General features: G+C 32.1%; 3 protein-coding genes across 3 annotated transcripts; all 3 read left to right on the forward strand.

The window, feature by feature from the left end:
* The first annotated feature begins 979 nt into the window (after positions 1-979).
* On the forward strand, positions 980-1921 carry LOC122105257 (olfactory receptor 8H1-like). Its single transcript, XM_042676416.1, has one exon. The coding sequence runs from the start codon at positions 980-982 to the stop codon at positions 1919-1921; it is 942 nt and encodes a 313-aa protein (XP_042532350.1).
* A 7602-nt stretch (positions 1922-9523) lies between these two features.
* On the forward strand, positions 9524-10471 carry LOC122105251 (olfactory receptor 8H1-like). Its single transcript, XM_042676409.1, has one exon. The coding sequence runs from the start codon at positions 9524-9526 to the stop codon at positions 10469-10471; it is 948 nt and encodes a 315-aa protein (XP_042532343.1).
* Positions 10472-15108: 4637 nt separating this feature from the next.
* Positions 15109-16056, forward strand: LOC122105271 (olfactory receptor 8H1-like). Its single transcript, XM_042676433.1, has one exon. It carries the CDS (start codon positions 15109-15111, stop codon positions 16054-16056), a length of 948 nt encoding a protein of 315 aa, XP_042532367.1.
* The last annotated feature ends 1475 nt before the right edge of the window (positions 16057-17531 follow it).

The following is a 17531-nucleotide window of genomic DNA, read 5'->3' on the forward strand; positions in this document are numbered from 1 at the left end:
CATAATTTTAAAAATTCTGCAGGCAATGCTTATTAATGATACATACTTTTCCTATTGGGATTTACAACTTTCTTAGGGTTCTATCTGGATTCCTCATGATTTTACTTAACAAGTTTAAATTGAATTATCTTAAAAAAGGTCCCGAGGATTTAACATCACATGAAAATGTACACACACACACACACACACACACACACACACACACACACACACACATATATATATATATATATATATATATATATATATATATATATATATATAGCTATCCATCTGTCTCTCTTTATTTATATGTGGAGTTAAGGATTCAGAGTCTATTACCACTGTCTATAAGTTTTGATTCTTGAAGAAACTCAATTTTGTTTGTGGCAACCACTCAAGGAAAAAAAAATCACATAGCTGTGAAATAGGACTACTAGTCTATAATGCCTCCTATTTCTACCTACAAAAGTCTATTAAAAGTTCAATTTGTTCAAAAGGCCTTAATTGATATGGCCAACACAAAGTAAATCCAGTAAAGTAGTTTTCTATCTATACTTATTATACATAAAGCATTTTGATTAGCTGCAATCAAATAATTATACAGTATTATATGGTTTGAAATCAAGGAACTATAACAAAATATGTCCATACATCTTGGCATTGCATTGATATAAGTAAAATAAACACCAGACACTATAATTCTTAACTCAAAGTTCTTGATAAATATTAACACTTATAAATGCCACAGTAATTCCAGTCTAAATATGTTAGTAAAATGCTTTAGCAAATAATCAAATCTGTTATAATTATGAAGAAAATTATCTGTTAAATACAGATCACTTTGCAGATTTTTATAGTTGTTTGCTTTTGTATAAATACATTATTAAATTTTATTACTCTAGTTTATTTATACAGTTATTGGGACATTCATGTAAATGATAATTTTTAAGTAATTTAGGCTAAGTATCACCTTTAATTTTTCAAATGTCAGCACACAATGAGAGACTGGAATAACACAAAGAATCCTGACTTCATCCTTGTGGGGTTGACAGATTTTAGAGAGATCCAGCTGGCCCTTTCTACACTCTTTCTCCTGATCTACCTTATTACTGTGCTGGGAAACCTAGGTATGATCATGATAATTTATCTGGATCACCAGCTTCACACACCTATGTATTTTTTCCTCACTCACCTCTCATTCATTGACCTCAGCTACTCAAGTGTCATCACACCAAAAACCTTAGCGAACCTATTGACTTCCACCAAGAACATTTCCTTCGTGGGCTGCTTCACCCAGCTCTACTTTTTCGTTCTGTTTGCTGGTGCTGAAATTTTTCTCCTCTCTGCCATGGGCTATGATCGCTATGTGGCTATCTGCAATCCTCTACAGTATCCTGTAATAATGTCCTCCAGACTCTGTTGGACCCTTCTTGCTGGGTCCTATATGACTGGCATTCTAGATTCCTCTGTCAATGTCATTTGCATGAGTGGATTGACTTTCTGCAAATCCAATATCATCCACCACTTTTTCTGTGACATATCTCCAATGTTAGCTGTGTCCTGCAATGATACCTATGGAATTGAAGTGATGGTATTTGTTCTTGCCGGTTCTACTCTAATGATGTCTCTTATCACAATAACTATGTCCTACGTGTCCATTCTGTCAACTATTCTGAAAATTAAGTCCACTTCAGGAAAGCAGAAAGCGTTTTCCACCTGTGCCTCCCACCTGCTGGGGGTCACCATTTTTTATGGTACTTTGATCTTCACTTATTTAAAACCCAAGAAGTCCTACTCCCTGGGAAAGGATCAAGTGGCTTCTGTGTTTTACACGATCGTCATCCCCATGCTCAACCCACTCATTTATAGTCTTAGGAACAAGCAAGTGAAAAATGCTTTCTTTCGAATCATGCAGAAGAGTTCAGGCTCCAGGCAATAACATGACAGTTTGTGATGTATTGAAATTCATCTTTTCTAGTCTTTCAGATAAAAAAAAGTTTATTCATTCATGGGTTTATTGTCTATCACCCTTCATTTCTCTTTACAGAATGGATATTTCCAGAACTTCATTATTCAAATTTCATACTGGAATAGTAATTCCTGAATGTCGTATTTTTTATAGCAGGTAATATACAAAGCACCAAACTCGTTATTAATTCTTACAAATGTGTTAGAAAATATGCTATGATTTCAACCTATAATTTAAACATATACATATTCACAAGGAGTTATTTATATGTTTAATGATAGCAGTTTAATAATCATTTTTGTAGGATAAAATAATATTTTATATGTGCAAGTCCTAAGATTTCACTGGATTTCTCATTTACAAGAGATAAATCTTAATTTGTGGTACATGTAGTCAGATGAAAGAAAAAATATATTTGTAATTATAATCTTGTTTGTCTTCATCTTTGATTGCAAGGCATATTGCTGAATTGTTGTAATGTACATACTCTTTCTAAACAATGTCTACTGCTTTTTAAATAGCAATTTTATTTTCTTCAATTCAGCAACTTAGATACAGCAGCAATGAAATTTTTGAAGCTTTCCTAAATTTATGTTAAACTATTGTTTTATATTATTGTACAAATGACATTCTAATGTTGAAGACAATTTTGAGGATACTCTTGTAGCTTATTGAAGAGAAATATTATATTTGCGTGCGTTCTTTTTCATTTCTTTTCCTATATTCTTGTGTGCATTTATCTGTGAATGTATACATATACAATATTTAAATGGAATTTGTGTAATTTCCTGTTGCACACTCTTCCTACTGGTATATATGTAATGAAATTTTCAGTGAAATCTGTGAGGTGCTTTGGGCTTAATCTATTATAAATTTTCCAATTTCCAAATCTATATCCAGTGAGTTTTCTCATGTGGCACCTGCTAAACAGCTGAAGACCATGACTTCCTATGGCAGGTCACGTGTATATGGGAAGAGCACAGTTGCATGGAATGATTTCCTTTAGTCTGGAATATTCTTAATAAATAAATATTTGAATTGAATACTTGATTCAATCATCATCGTTTTTAAATAAAGAATAGTTACAATGTTAATACTTGATAATGAATTTAGATTTTGTGATATTCCGTAAAATCTGATCAGACAAATTTTCTTCATTTTCTAAATTGTTATCTGAGTATTCTAGAATTGTGATTGCAATTTTCTCTGATATTAATGGGTTTTGATATTACAGCTGTATTTTTTATTTATTATTGTTTATAATTTTTGACACTCATTTGATAGTTGTAATTCAATTAATATGATTTTTAAATTCTTACTGGAATTTGATTAAGGATGTTTTTCTGTAAAACTCTATTTGACTTTTACCCATAAAATTTTCTTATCCTTTATTAATTCAATACAAAAGAATTTTACACATTTTGATAACTATACTAACATAATATCAACATTTGTTGGTATTCCCAAGTATTTTGTTTGAAATTAAGTTTAATATGTAGCAAACATTGTTAATGATATTCTTGACATATTTTTAATACAGAAATGCTTGACTAAATTTCCTATGTTCATGGTTTCTTCATATTTCTAGTCATTTTTGTAAATATGGTTTTATTTTACTTTCATTTATTTTATTTTTGTGATTTAAAATAGTTTTTTTCTATGCTATTTCTGGGATAAACGCTACCCACACCTTATGTCATTATACATAGCTTTTAAATTGGAGGAGTATGTATATTTAATTGAGTTAAGGTTGCTTTAGATTCCTTATGTTCTATATACAAAAATCATTTAATTCACCTCATTAAATTATTATAACTTGCAGCTAATGTAAAAATTATAAATTATTTAGATTTGTGTTATAATTTCACCAGTAAACTTCTGCCTGACATATGAGGAGTTCCTGTCTAAAATAATCATATTTGATTCAGTTACTGTCAAAAACAATTTTAAATATATTCTTTTGGTGGTATTCAATAGAATGTGCAACAGAAACCTTGTTTTTAATAAATTCCACGATACATGATATCAGATGCACTATAGATATAGGAATATCTATCTATATTTGCTTTAAAATTATTAATACAGGGATTAAAATACTAATGTACTTCCTCAACATCCACTATTTTCAGGCAATGTCCAAAGAAGTGAAGATGCACACAATTGCATACATGCATGCACAATGCACACAAAATATAAATTGTATATACAAAATGACAGTAATCCAGGCCCAAAAAACATAGGTTCCATGGTTTCCTTTATTTGCAATAGCTAGTAAATGTCTGGACAGGCAGAAAAGGACAGGTAAGATGATATTAAGTGAAATGAATACCAAGATAGGGACACAAGTGGTTTTTTCTTTGTTGCTATTATTTCTAATGTATTTATAAGGTAGCATGTGATTTTTTTTGTTTCTCTGTATGTCCTTCCCCCATTGTATAATCCTTGTATTCACTGTATTTAATGTTGGTATAATTTGGGGAAGGGAAGGGGAAAACACATTATTTAAATAGGGATACAGGTTGACCCATTTCATGAAACAATGAGATGTACAGGACACTATGTTACAAATGAATTTTACAACTTGGGGGGCGGTATGGAGGGAAGGGTTGGGAAGGTGGGGAGGGAAGAGATGGGTAGGGGAAAAACAAAGGAGGAGGTAACAATGCTTGTTAAGAAATGTAATTATTATATTAGTCATGTAACTTTAACCCCTCTGTACAGTATTTTTACAATAAAAATATATACAAAAAATAAAATAAAATAAATTACATGCATATTCTAGACATAGCATAAATTAGGACTGTATGCTCAGCATTTTCTCTATCAACATCACAAATCAAGGAACTATTATTTCATGTGTAAATAGTTAAACTGCTTTGCTTTTATCAATGGGTTATTTTTCCTTCTTACATGGAAACAGTGCTATCGAACTCAAGATGAATAGGGATTAATAGAGCATATAACATGCATAATTTTTTAAATATTTAAGTTAATAACAAAACACTTTCCTTATTCTTTCCATCTATGAGCTCAACCTTGATGAATCTGACTTGCTATTAAAGTTATCTTTATCCTGACATCCTGATATTTTCTGCCATTTCTCCCATTTTCTTAATTTCCCAAGCTTTCGTAGAAATAATATCATTTTTCCCTCCTATTCTATTCCTTTTGTATTAAGTTCATCACTCTTTACATTCTTTAATGTTGTATCTGTCAGCATCTTTTTTATGCATCCTTGTGTTATCACTTATCATTTATCACCATATGATAATTGACATACCTTTCAAAGACAAGATTTGACTGCTTTTATCCATGATAATATAACTATAAGCACAAACTCTCCTAACAACATAGAGAAAGACTTCTGTAGGAGGTGAATTTTATAGAATCACTAAGTTAACTACTTGGTCAAGAACAAGTTCATAACCTTCATGCTCACTAGTTACAAAACAAACTCACATCTGAACACAGACACTTTGACCCCATGGCCTCCATCCCTCATCACTCCATATGTCCTGGATTTGAATGAATGACAAATGCATGTGGTCAAATGTTATTGAGGGATGTTGATGTAAGGTAGCTTGGTTGTGGAATCAGTGGCTTCATTTCAATTTATGGATGCCTTTTAAACCATAGACAATTGACTTTGAAAAAGGAAAGAATGATTTATATGATAAATAATCCTGGTGAGGAAAATTGTATTAGTTAGAACAATACATTTCCTGCTGTGATTCAGAAATCAAAGGCTCACAAGGTAGGTAAAAATCATGGATGAACCACTGGAGTTTATCAATGGTTTCTTTTTTTCACTGCCTTGGAATACAGTTTTCAATGACTAAATTAATCCTGTATTTTGCTGACAAAATTCTCATGTTACTAGTTTGTCAGCATCCTCTGTTCTCTACTTCTACCTGGTGAAACAGAATTCATACATTGCATGGTCTAAACACCCTCCTAAATGAAGGAAAGCCAGTGTTTTTATTTTTATTTCACACATTTAATTTCAGGGTTTTCATTAAAATTTAAATTTATTAATGTACAGAGAAATATTTGGATTGCTGAAGTATTTTTATGGTCCTTTAAAGATGGTTGATTATTATTTAGCAATTTTATATTAAATTTTATTAGCATATATTAGTTATATATTAATTATTTTCCTTAGGGTATTTTCAAAGTGGTGGGTTTATATCACATGTGTTTAATCTCATGTGGGTTTACATCACCAGTCACTAACCTCCATCTATCCTCCTCCCAGTGATATTCTCCTTATTTTTCCCAAATCACACCTTTCCCATATTCACTTTTTGTAAAATGTAGAAATCCAAATTTCTCTTTAAGTGTTGGGGTGTTTCACTTAAAATGTAAAGGTCCAGTTTCACCTATTTTTTAGTAAATGAGATAATTTTGTTCCTTAAGTCTAAAAGAAAAATTCATCACTTATATATACCACATTTTCTTCAGCAATTCACCTGCTGATGGGTCGCAAGAATGATTGCTCCACTGGGCTGTGGTGAATAGTGGTGTGATCTGGACAGATGTGCAGGTTTTGTATGCTAACGTTCATTAATTTGTGTGTACATCCAGGAATAACACAGGTAGGTAATATAGTTGCCATGTTATTTTCTTTGGATTTCTGGTGAACTCCATACAGATTTCCATAGATGTAGAATGAAATTACATTTCCATCAGCAATGTATATGCCTATATTTTGTATTAAATCCTTGCGGATATTTGTTTTTTTATATTCAATTAATGGCAGCCCCTTTGAAATAAATATTGTAATTATTTTCTGCTCATGAAATATAAGGAGATAGGAATTAAATTATATTATTATTTAAGTTGAAAGATAATTTAAACCTCTGGTTATACATCTGTTTGCTTCCCCATGACATAAAAAAGATACAAAAATTATAGCAAGCTAAAGAATACTAAAATTATTCATGGTTGATTTCGAGCCTAGAAAAATCTTGCACAAAATTAATTTGTTCTAGGTGATTTGGTAATCATCATATCTCTTAAGGTATCATAAAATTGTTACCCTTAGTTTTGTTATTCATGACCTTGTGGTTAGCACTTGCCAATAACTTTGATGTAATAATCTTCAACTTAACCTTTTTCCTCCTAAGAAAAATTCTTTTATATAATATTGTCCAATTACAGTTTCATCATACATGTATATATATATATATGTATATGTGTTTACATATGTGTATATGATACCTAAGTGCATACACACATACACATGTGTGTATGTATGTATGTATGTTTATCTATATCTTCTTATTCATATCAACAATCTGTCTCTTGAAATTCTGCAGAATGAGCGTTCTTTCCAGAAAATCTTTTCTATATATGTATGACAATCAATTTTAGAAATACTTAATACGAGTTTTACAAGAATACTTTCCTAATTTTTACTTTATATCTCTATATTAAGTATAATATGTTATAATTCATCTATTTGTTGTCAATAAAAAGTAATTTTCTTAATTTTTAAAGATTTTTATTGCAAAGGTGATATACAGAGGGACAATCATTATATAAGTGAGATAATGAGTACATTTCCTTTTGAACAATGTCACCTTCTTCCTCTTTATCTTTCAGTGTTTCCCCTCCCAACTTTTCTCCCCCTACCATGTTGTATAATTCATTTCCAATGTAGTGACCAATGAGTATGGATCAATTGGTTTTCCCTTTTTCCCACAGTTTCTGTGCTTCCCCTTTCCCTGCCCAAATCAGATAAACTTATATACAAGACAAAATGTACAGATATCAAAAACAGTGACAGAAGTGAATAAACCAAAGAAAAAGAAAAAGAAAAAACGACCCACAAACAGTACAATATAAATTCTCTTGTTTTCATTTCTTGGAATTTATTTCAATAAGCATCATTTTACATGATCATATGTATATGTCTATTGAGCCCTCATGATCCTCTCCGAAGAAAATCCTCCTTTATTCTCACTGTGTAAATGGTGACAGTGCTGTTTAATTACTTATGTCCAATATTCTTTAAAAAATATTGCCTTTTATTTTGATGCTTCTTTGTGAATAGTTCAAACCCATGCTCATTTAGCCCTTGAAAATTTGTTCTTGATTCTTTTTTTTTTTCTTGAAAATGTGCCAACTAATTTTCCTGGAAAATTGGTCACTGAGGATGACAGTGTTGCGTAAGGTCCAGGACCATTAAATGAGGTGCCAGATTAACCCTGTGAAAGGAGGCACACCTTGCTCTGCTCGTATTTATAGTCGCTCCTCAGCATTATTTAAAGACATACCTTCCTGGTTAATATCTCATTTGAGCAATCTATCAAAATTTCTAGGGTGATTTAAATTAACTCAAAATAAACATAATGAATACATACTATTTTAAAATTAACTACAGAAAACAAAATATATGTATCATGGCAGAGGTGTTTAGTCCCTCATGTGGATTTCATATTTTATTTACAAGAAAATTTGAGAGTTGACACTTAATTTTTGCCTTAAATTATTGAAGAAGATTTTGTTCCACCAGCTTTGGTTCACAGTAAGTATTTTACTTTGAATAAATACATAGGATGTGTTGAAATTAAATCCCTTAACATGATCAATTTATTTGAATGATGATGTTAGAATAGAGGATATCCCTGGAGGTTTTGTAAGTCTTTGTTTTATAATCAGACAAATATTCTCTTTGTGTTGAGCTTTTCAATTTTCTTTGAATTGTGTTCATCTGGATTTATAATGATTTTATTTAACAAATTCAATTCAACTATCTTGAGAAAAGAAGCCCTGTAAGTTTATCATTACATAAAAAGAAACATTCTTCATGGTAGAATATGTATCTTGTCCAAAGTGACATTAGTACTTACTGCAATTGAAATGTTGAGTTTAAGAATCTAGAGACTATGACCTATGAAGTTAAATTTTCATTTTAGATAAAATTTTATTTTCACTGTACAATGTAGAAAAAACATTATTGGGTATATTCTATCATCTATAACTCTAATAGAACTTATAGAAGTCCACTGAACATAAAATTTATATTTAAATAATGTTAATTGATATAGTTGTGTCAAAAGCAAATAATTTAAGTTGTTTTCTATGTCAACATATTAGGTATCTACCATTTTGTCACATTCAAATATATAAATAAAATAAGGAAGCATGGAAATATGGACTCTGCTTTGACTCACAGAAATGTGATTAAATCAATCTATATGTAATAACACTGCCATCAGACAAATTATATAACATTCTTTAACCTAATTCTTTTGTCAAGCATACTAGCAATAGTCAAAACAATGACATAACATCCCATGTTGATCAAATGTGTAAAAAAACAACATTTGGCACATTATCATTCATTCAAATTCTGAAAAAATACCTTTTGTTGTATCATAAGCAAATGTTAATTTCATAACTACGTGCAACATTGTTGTCATTGTCATTTCCTATAAATGTATTATTAATTTTGAGCTATCTACAAAGGCACTGGACAATCTATGCACTGGAACATTTACATAAGCAAATGAAGTGATTTGAGCTAAGCATAATCTCTAATTTTTCAGCAGTGTGCATCAGCAATCAATGGAAATTTGGAATAACACAGAGGTTCCCAATTTCATCCTTATGGGACTGACAGACTCTCGAGAGATTCAACTGGCACTCTCCCTGCTGTTTCTCCTGATTTACCTGATCACTGTGCTGGGAAACCTAGGCATGATCTTGCTAATTTTTGTGGATCGCCAGCTTCACACTCCTATGTATTTTTTCCTCACTCACCTCTCATTCATTGACCTCAGCTACTCAAGTGTCATCACACCTAAAACCTTAGCGAACTTACTGACTTCCACCAAGAACATTTCCTTCAAGGGCTGCTTCACCCAATTGTACTTTTTTGTTCTCTTTGCCGGTGCTGAAATCTTTCTCCTCTCTGCCATGGCCTATGATCGCTATGTGGCAATCTGCAATCCTCTACAATATCCTGTAATAATGTCCTCGAGACTCTGTTGGACTCTCCTGGCTGGGTCCTATATGACTGGCATTCTAGATTCTTCAGTCAATGTTATTTTCATGAGTGGTTTGACTTTCTGCAAATCCAATATCATCCATCACTTTTTCTGTGACACATCTCCTATGTTAGCTCTGTCCTGCAGGGACACAAATGATATTGAAATGATGATATTTGTTCTTGCTGGTTCTACAATAATAATGTCCCTTGTCACAATAGCTATGTCCTATGTGTCCATTCTGTCAACTATTCTGAAAATTAAGTCCTCTTCAGGAAAGCAGAAAGCCTTCTCCACCTGTGCCTCCCACCTGCTGGGAGTCACCATTTTTTATGGTACTTTGATCTTTACCTATTTAAAACCCAAGAAGTCCTACTCCCTGGGAAAGGATCAAGTGGCTTCTGTGTTTTACACGATTGTGATCCCCATGCTCAACCCACTCATTTACAGTCTTAGAAACAAGGAAGTGAAGAATGCTTTCTTTCGAGTCATGCAGAAGAGTTCAGGCTCCAGGCAACTAAAATGACAGTGGTGTGACACATATGTGTTTATATTTATCTGCCCTCCATTTCTCAAAAAAATGCTCATAACATTCCCGGAATAATCTATCAGAATTCCATATTACAATCAGAGATGAAAATGCATGAGTTTGCTGGTGTGGGGAGGAAGGGGCGAAATACTTTATAAAATATAAAATTTGGCCACAATGTTTAAAATATGTCACAAAATTCGATGTCTATTACAAGCTGAAGTTATTATGTTTTGGAAACCATTATTTACCTTAACAATACACTCAGTGATAATAGTTTTAGTACTCTCTTCATCACCCAAAATATCTTGTTTCCCATCCATCCTTTAAGCAGGAACTGAATATTTTTCCAGGGCTGAGGACTGAACCCAGGGCCATGAGCGCGGCGGGCGGGCGCCCTTCCGCTGGGCTAAACACCCCAGCAGGCACTGAATTTTAAACCTTAGTTTTCTCAGTTCCACAAGATAAATCAGCATTCCAGGTCCACAGGGTCTTAAATACTCAAAATGCTCTGTAAAAAATCATGTGTGAGATTTTATTTTTACAAGGAATATTCTTGTAATTATATTGGTCATGTTTTTTTCATAAGATATTCACTGCTGCTTTTAAAATTACTTTCCGTCAATGTAGTTCACAAACTGAAAAACTACAGAAGGAGGAAATATCAGCATTTCACGAATTCTTGTAAAGAAAAAATAATCTATTAAAGGTACAATATAGGAATATAATGCTAATATTTAGGGCCATTTGGATACATTCTCTTCAGTGGTTAACTGTGGCTATTTGCATACATATGAACATTTAAGTGGTATTTGTGTTATTCCTAGTGTTCTCTTCTTCAACATTCTATATTCGTTTAAAGAGGGCTAATTTGTCAAAGGCAACTGTGAAATAATTAAATTCTCAGACAAGGACAACATATATTTTGCAATGCTTTAACCCTGAATTATTGCAAATTTATTGGGCTGTAAAGTCTATATGCAGTGCCATCTTTTATGTGCACATATAAAATATTTGAAGACTATGCCTTCTCCATTGCACTTACATGTTTCTGTCAACTTTGCAATATTCATTGAAAATAGATGTCCAAATTGAATGCTTAATTCACCTATTTTAATTTTTTAAACAGATGCAAGCCAATGCAAATGAATTTCAGGTTCATGGCATCCCATAAACTTTGATCAAGTAGTACATTGCTTTTTTTTGTTGGTTGGTTGTTTTTTAGTTTTCAATGATCTACATATTCTACTACTGAAATTTTAATTGTATCTGATTGTAAAGATTAGTTTTTGAAGATATGGTTTCAGTTTGTAGCTACTATTGTTGTAAAGTTTTTACAATTATTACTGTGATTGTTTAAATAATATCAACTTTTGTAAATTACAGTAATTTATTGAGCTTGGGGTTGATGCAAAATTGCATGTTATTTTTCTCTTAAATACTGTATGATTGTTCCTGATTGCTAGGAGAAGAAATACTATCTGGCAAATAGAAGATCCTGAGCTAAACCCATCATATTGACATAAAAACCATCTAAAAATAACTAATATATAATACAACCTGTCCATTTCAGCAATTAATACTTTTAACAATCACTAATTTATTAAATATTTTAACAGTTCATTCAAAAGTTCTTTTTTTAATCTATTTTACAAGTTACTGTATTCTAAAATAATGCCTAAAAGAAATTGTCTCATGTTCACTTTGATCTCTGTACTTTGATGAATGTGCACTTTCTGTATTGTGATTCATTTTTTGACATTGGGAATAATGTGTTAGTAACTGTATATGGATACTGGTAAACCATTTTGATTCATCTGTACTTATTAAAGGCTTTGCTCAATTTTATACTCAAGACCCCTTTTGAGTCTCTATTCAGTCGCTATTGCTACATTCATTTAGTTTTACCATTAGTTACAAAGTAGACAAAAAAATACAATTGATTATAGACACATTGACTAGAGAGCTTCCATTAATCTACACCATTCTCCTTTACACAAAGTTGTCCCCTAAGATTAACCTGATTAAATCAGACTGTAATTGTTTTCTCAACTACCATTGTAATAACTTACTGGTTATTTGGAAGTAAGACTCTCATGGCTTCAAACCTTGAATCTAAAATATTAGCCTACTGAGAAGCTGGGATTACAAGCATGAGACCAGAGTGTCTAGCTTAAAGATAGCTTCTTATTCATACCAACAAATTATATCCAAAAATTCTAGGAAATAAGCACACTTGCATAGAGGAACATTTTGTTTGTTTTTGAAGGTAAATTCATTTAATTAATTAATTATTTTAATTAATTAATTAATTATTAATTTAATTAATTTATTAATTTAATTAATTTACTGCAAGATTTACAGAATCTTTTCATGATTTTTTTAATATGTACCTTTCAGGTTTTCCCTTTGCATCATCATTTCTAGAAAATAAAACATGAATGAAATTATTCAATTGCATTATCCTTTACACTTAGATTTATGAAAATATTTAGCCTGGTCATATATAGAGGAAGTGTGGTCTGGGTCACACATTCAGGTTCAGCCTTCAACTGAACTATTGTCTCTTTCTGCACTCATTTTACACGTGTAAGAAAAAAAGAACATGAACAATAAAATGCTAGATAACATTGACCAAATATATTATATTATTTTAACATAATCTGAATGGTATATGGAATAATTATAATTATGCATATGCACAATACATGTTTTAATAAGTATTATGTGTTTAAGGGAGATCAGTGCATTATTGATCAGCTAGTTGTTACTTTAACTTCTTGAAATATACATATATGTTACAGTTACAGATGATCTCATTTTATTTATGATAGTCTTATACTTTTTATTATAACACTTATCCGTATGAAATATCGATCATTTCATTTTGGAGGGTGTCAGTCCCAGAAACTATTTCTCTAAAAATTTTGTCCACATTATTCAAAAAAATCTTCATTTGACAGGTATGCGGCAATTTTTAACTATGTGGCTAGCAAACTAAAATAAATACTGTCTTTAAATATTACATCAGAAAAAACCATCTGTTATTCTGTTCCTCGTTGTGGAATTTCTTTGTGAAAAGCTAAATTTCTGCTTATTTAGTCCTTTAATTTTGTCCTTGAACATGTGCCAAGAAATATGTTTATGAATTGGTCACTGAGGATCACAAAATGTTGTATGATCCCCATGCCCATTAAATGATCACCCATTAAGTGAGCGCCCTGGATATATGAAGCGAAGAGATGAGGCACACACCACACTTCTGATGTTCACAACTGCTCCTTGAATTTGCTTTTGAGACGTTCCTTCCAAGTGACAGTTTCACTTGAGCAATCTTATTAAAATTTCTCAGGCGATTGGATTCTTTTAGGCTAAAAGTAATGAATGCACAAAATAATAAAAAAAAATACCTACAGAAAGGAAAACATTATATTGCAGAGAAGGTCAGCACCTTGTAGGATTTCAATTTGATTTATTTAAAAAATAAACCTAAGGTTTCACAAATTCCTTGGCTTTCACTCTAGAAGTTTCCATTCACCAATCAAGAGTAAGTATTCCACTTTGCATGGATGTATGGACTTGTCAAAATGAAACCCATATTTACAACGAACTTATGCAAATAAATCTGTGAATGGAAAGAAGTCAATGTTTAATTAACTCTACAGGCGATGTTTATAAGTGATTTACACCGGGATTTACATCTTTCATATTTTGGGTGCTATCTCTGTTCCTTGTGATTTTACTTAATAAATTTAAATTTCATCATCTTAAAGAAAACGGTCCTGAAGATTTAACATCACATGAAAAGAAATTGTCTATGTTATAGAAGGGTCTATGCATATATCATTTGGGCCTTGCTGTAACAATTGGAATTATTTAAATATATATGTATATATGTACATATTATATATGGAGAGAGAGAGAGAGAGAGTATGGAGTTCAGGATTCAAAGCCTATGACCAGTCTACTTTAGTGTGATTTTAGATAAAATTGTTTTGTTTGTTAAGACCACTTAAGAAAGCATCACAAAGCTGGGAATTATGATTGATATTCAATAATGCTACCTATTTCTACCTACAGAAGTCCACTAAAATTTGTTTGTTTAAAGGCCTTAATTAATATGGCCAACACAAAAGTAAATCCAATAAAGTCATTTTCCATCTATACTCATAGAATATGTAGCATTTTGTTAACTGCCATAAAATAATTATACAGGAATCCAATTGACCAGTATTGGCAGCTTGCTTTGTATATCAAAGAAACATAACAGAATATGTCTATACATAATGGCACTGAAATCAGGTAAGTAAGGTAAACCTATGACATTGTAATTCTTAACTAAAAGTTCTTAGAAAATATTAATACCTATAATGTCACAGCATTTGTAGACTAAATATGTTAGCAAAACTGTTGGCCAAGTAATCAGGTGTGTTCTGATTATGAAGTATATAAACTATAAAATAAGTGTCACTTTACAGAGATATATATATAGTTGCATTTTTCAGTTGTATCAATACACTATTATATTTTACTTGATATAGTGTATTTATGGAGACATTGGGGATGCATGGAAGTAATAATATTAAGTCATTTAGGCTAAGTATCACTTTTAATTTTTCAACTGTCAGCACACAATGAGAACCTGGAATAACACAAAGGTAGCCGACTTTATCCTTATGGGGTTGACAGACTCTGGGGAGATCCAGGTGACCCTCTCTGCGCTGTTTCTCCTGATCTACCTGATTACTGTGCTGGGCAATCTAGGCATGATCTTGCTAATTCGCCTGGATCTCCAGCTTCACACCCCGATGTATTTTTTCCTCACTCACCTCTCATTCATTGACCTCAGCTACTCAAGTGTCATCACCCCTAAAACCTTAGAGAACTTACTGACCTCCACCAAGAACATTTCCTTCATGAGCTGTTTCACCCAGCTATTCTTCTTTGTCCTATTTGCTGCTACAGAATGTGTTCTGCTCTCCACAATGGCCTATGATCGCTATGTGGCTATCTGCAAACCTCTGCAGTATCCTGTAATAATGTCCTCAAGACTCTGTTATTCTCTGCTCACCGGATCCTACATGACTGGCCTTTTGGATTCCTCTGTCAATGTTCTTTGCATAAGCACATTGCATTTTTGCAACTCTAACGTCGTCCACCACTTTTTCTGTGACATATCTCCAATTTTAGCTCTGTCCTGCACTGACACCTATGGAATTGAAATGATGATATTTGTTCTTGCTGGTGCTACTCTAATGATGTCCCTTATCACAATAGCTATGTCCTATGTGTCCATTCTGTCAACTATTATGAAAATTAAGTCCACTTCAGGAAAGCAGAAAGCCTTCTCCACCTGTGTCTCCCACCTGCTGGGGGTCACCGTTTTTTATGGCACTATGATTTTTACCTATTTAAAACCCAAGAAGTCCTACTCCCTGGGAAAAGATCAAGTGGCTTCTGTGTTTTACACAATTGTGATCCCCATGCTCAACCCACTCATTTATAGTCTTAGAAACAAGGAAGTGAAAAATGCTTTCTTTCGAATCATGCAGAAGAGAGTGCCCACCAGGCAACTAAAATGATAGCAATGTGAAGCATTTAAATCAATCTTTCATGGTCTGTTGGAAAGAAGTAATTCCTTTTGGTAAGCTTATGTTCAGTTGCTCTTCATTTCTCTTTCCATAACAGACATTTCCAAGAATTCATTGTGAGAAGCCTGTATTGAGACAGATGATGTACTTATATGGCCAGCTATTGCACTGCACAAATTATTTGCTTACAATTGTTAAATTTTGTCATAACTTATTCCATAATTGAGTGCATACTCAATTCTCTTGTGGAGAAGATAAATATAGCTGTCCATGTTTTGTACAATTTTATTGCTTAGAATAATTTCTTATGTGTATAATTCTTGCATATTCACTGCTGATTTAAACTTTCTCACTGGCACAAGGCAAACTTTAATTTCTGAAGATCTACACATTACATGAGGGATGAAGTACAGTGACGTTATTAACCCTTTGACTTGTCTTGACAATTTGAATCTTGTTTCCTTAATATTGTAATTCATATGCTTGTCTAAATTCTTATTTTTTATTTATGTTTTCCCCAAGGATTATCCTCAATACCTGGGCCCTATCCCTGAGCTTTTCACTTCTTGCTATTTGGAGGTTAATTGCAGATAGGTGTCTCCTGGACATTTTTTTTTCTTTTTCTTTTTTGGCCAGGGATGACTTTGAACAACCATCCTAAGATATCAGTCTCCTGAGTAGCAAGCTTATTGTCATGAATGTGAATGACTGGTGCCTGCGACTCTATTGTGTATTTTTTTAAAATTATTTTCACTGAATTTTAACTCAGAAAGTGAAAAATAGCAGATGTGGAAAATGCCGGGATTTCACAAATTTTCATTTACAATAAACTTTTGACATAAATATCTCATATAAAAATGGTATATATTAATGTTGAATGATGGACATTTGGAAAATTCTTTTGAAATAAATTAGTAAGAGATGTATTATTCGATTATGTACATTTTTCTACATGAAGAACTATGACTATGTGTAAGCATATGACTAATTTAAATGGGCTTTGTGTCATTTCCTGTACACTCTTTTAGAATTTCTGTATTCACTTAAAATCTGTTACATTTGTGATACCTTTTCAATAAAAGCTTTGGGATGAATATGGTCTCAGTAAACAGATGGCTGTAACACTCATTTTGTAACACTTATGGACTGAGATACTGTGAATTTTCCAAGTTGAAATCTACTTGCAGTAATATCTCTTACGTGGGCACCTGGTAAACATTTGAGGACCATGTATAAAGTGACATATCGAGTCTTCTTCATTGAATTATCTCAATTCCTCTGGTTAATGGAATATACTTTAAAATAAATTATGAATTACATGTTTGATTTGCCCTTGTAGGATGTAAAACTTCTCACCTGAAAATTTGTATGCAAAATTTGATGATAAATTTAGGGTTCGTGACTTCCCATAAACTCTGGTTCAGTTGAATACTAAATTTCCCTAATTTTCATTCCATATTTTGGAA

Source organism: Dipodomys spectabilis, unplaced genomic scaffold (genome assembly GCF_019054845.1).
Source record: "Dipodomys spectabilis isolate Male_0828 unplaced genomic scaffold, ASM1905484v1 ptg000030l, whole genome shotgun sequence".
NCBI lineage: Eukaryota > Metazoa > Chordata > Mammalia > Rodentia > Heteromyidae > Dipodomys > Dipodomys spectabilis.

Bases quoted from the DNA above. Each gene is read 5' to 3' on its own strand.
- LOC122105257 (XM_042676416.1), top strand. From the start codon at position 980: ATGAGAGACTGGAATAACACAAAGAATCCTGACTTCATCCTTGTGGGG.
- LOC122105251 (XM_042676409.1), top strand. From the start codon at position 9,524: ATGGAAATTTGGAATAACACAGAGGTTCCCAATTTCATCCTTATGGGA.
- LOC122105271 (XM_042676433.1), top strand. From the start codon at position 15,109: ATGAGAACCTGGAATAACACAAAGGTAGCCGACTTTATCCTTATGGGG.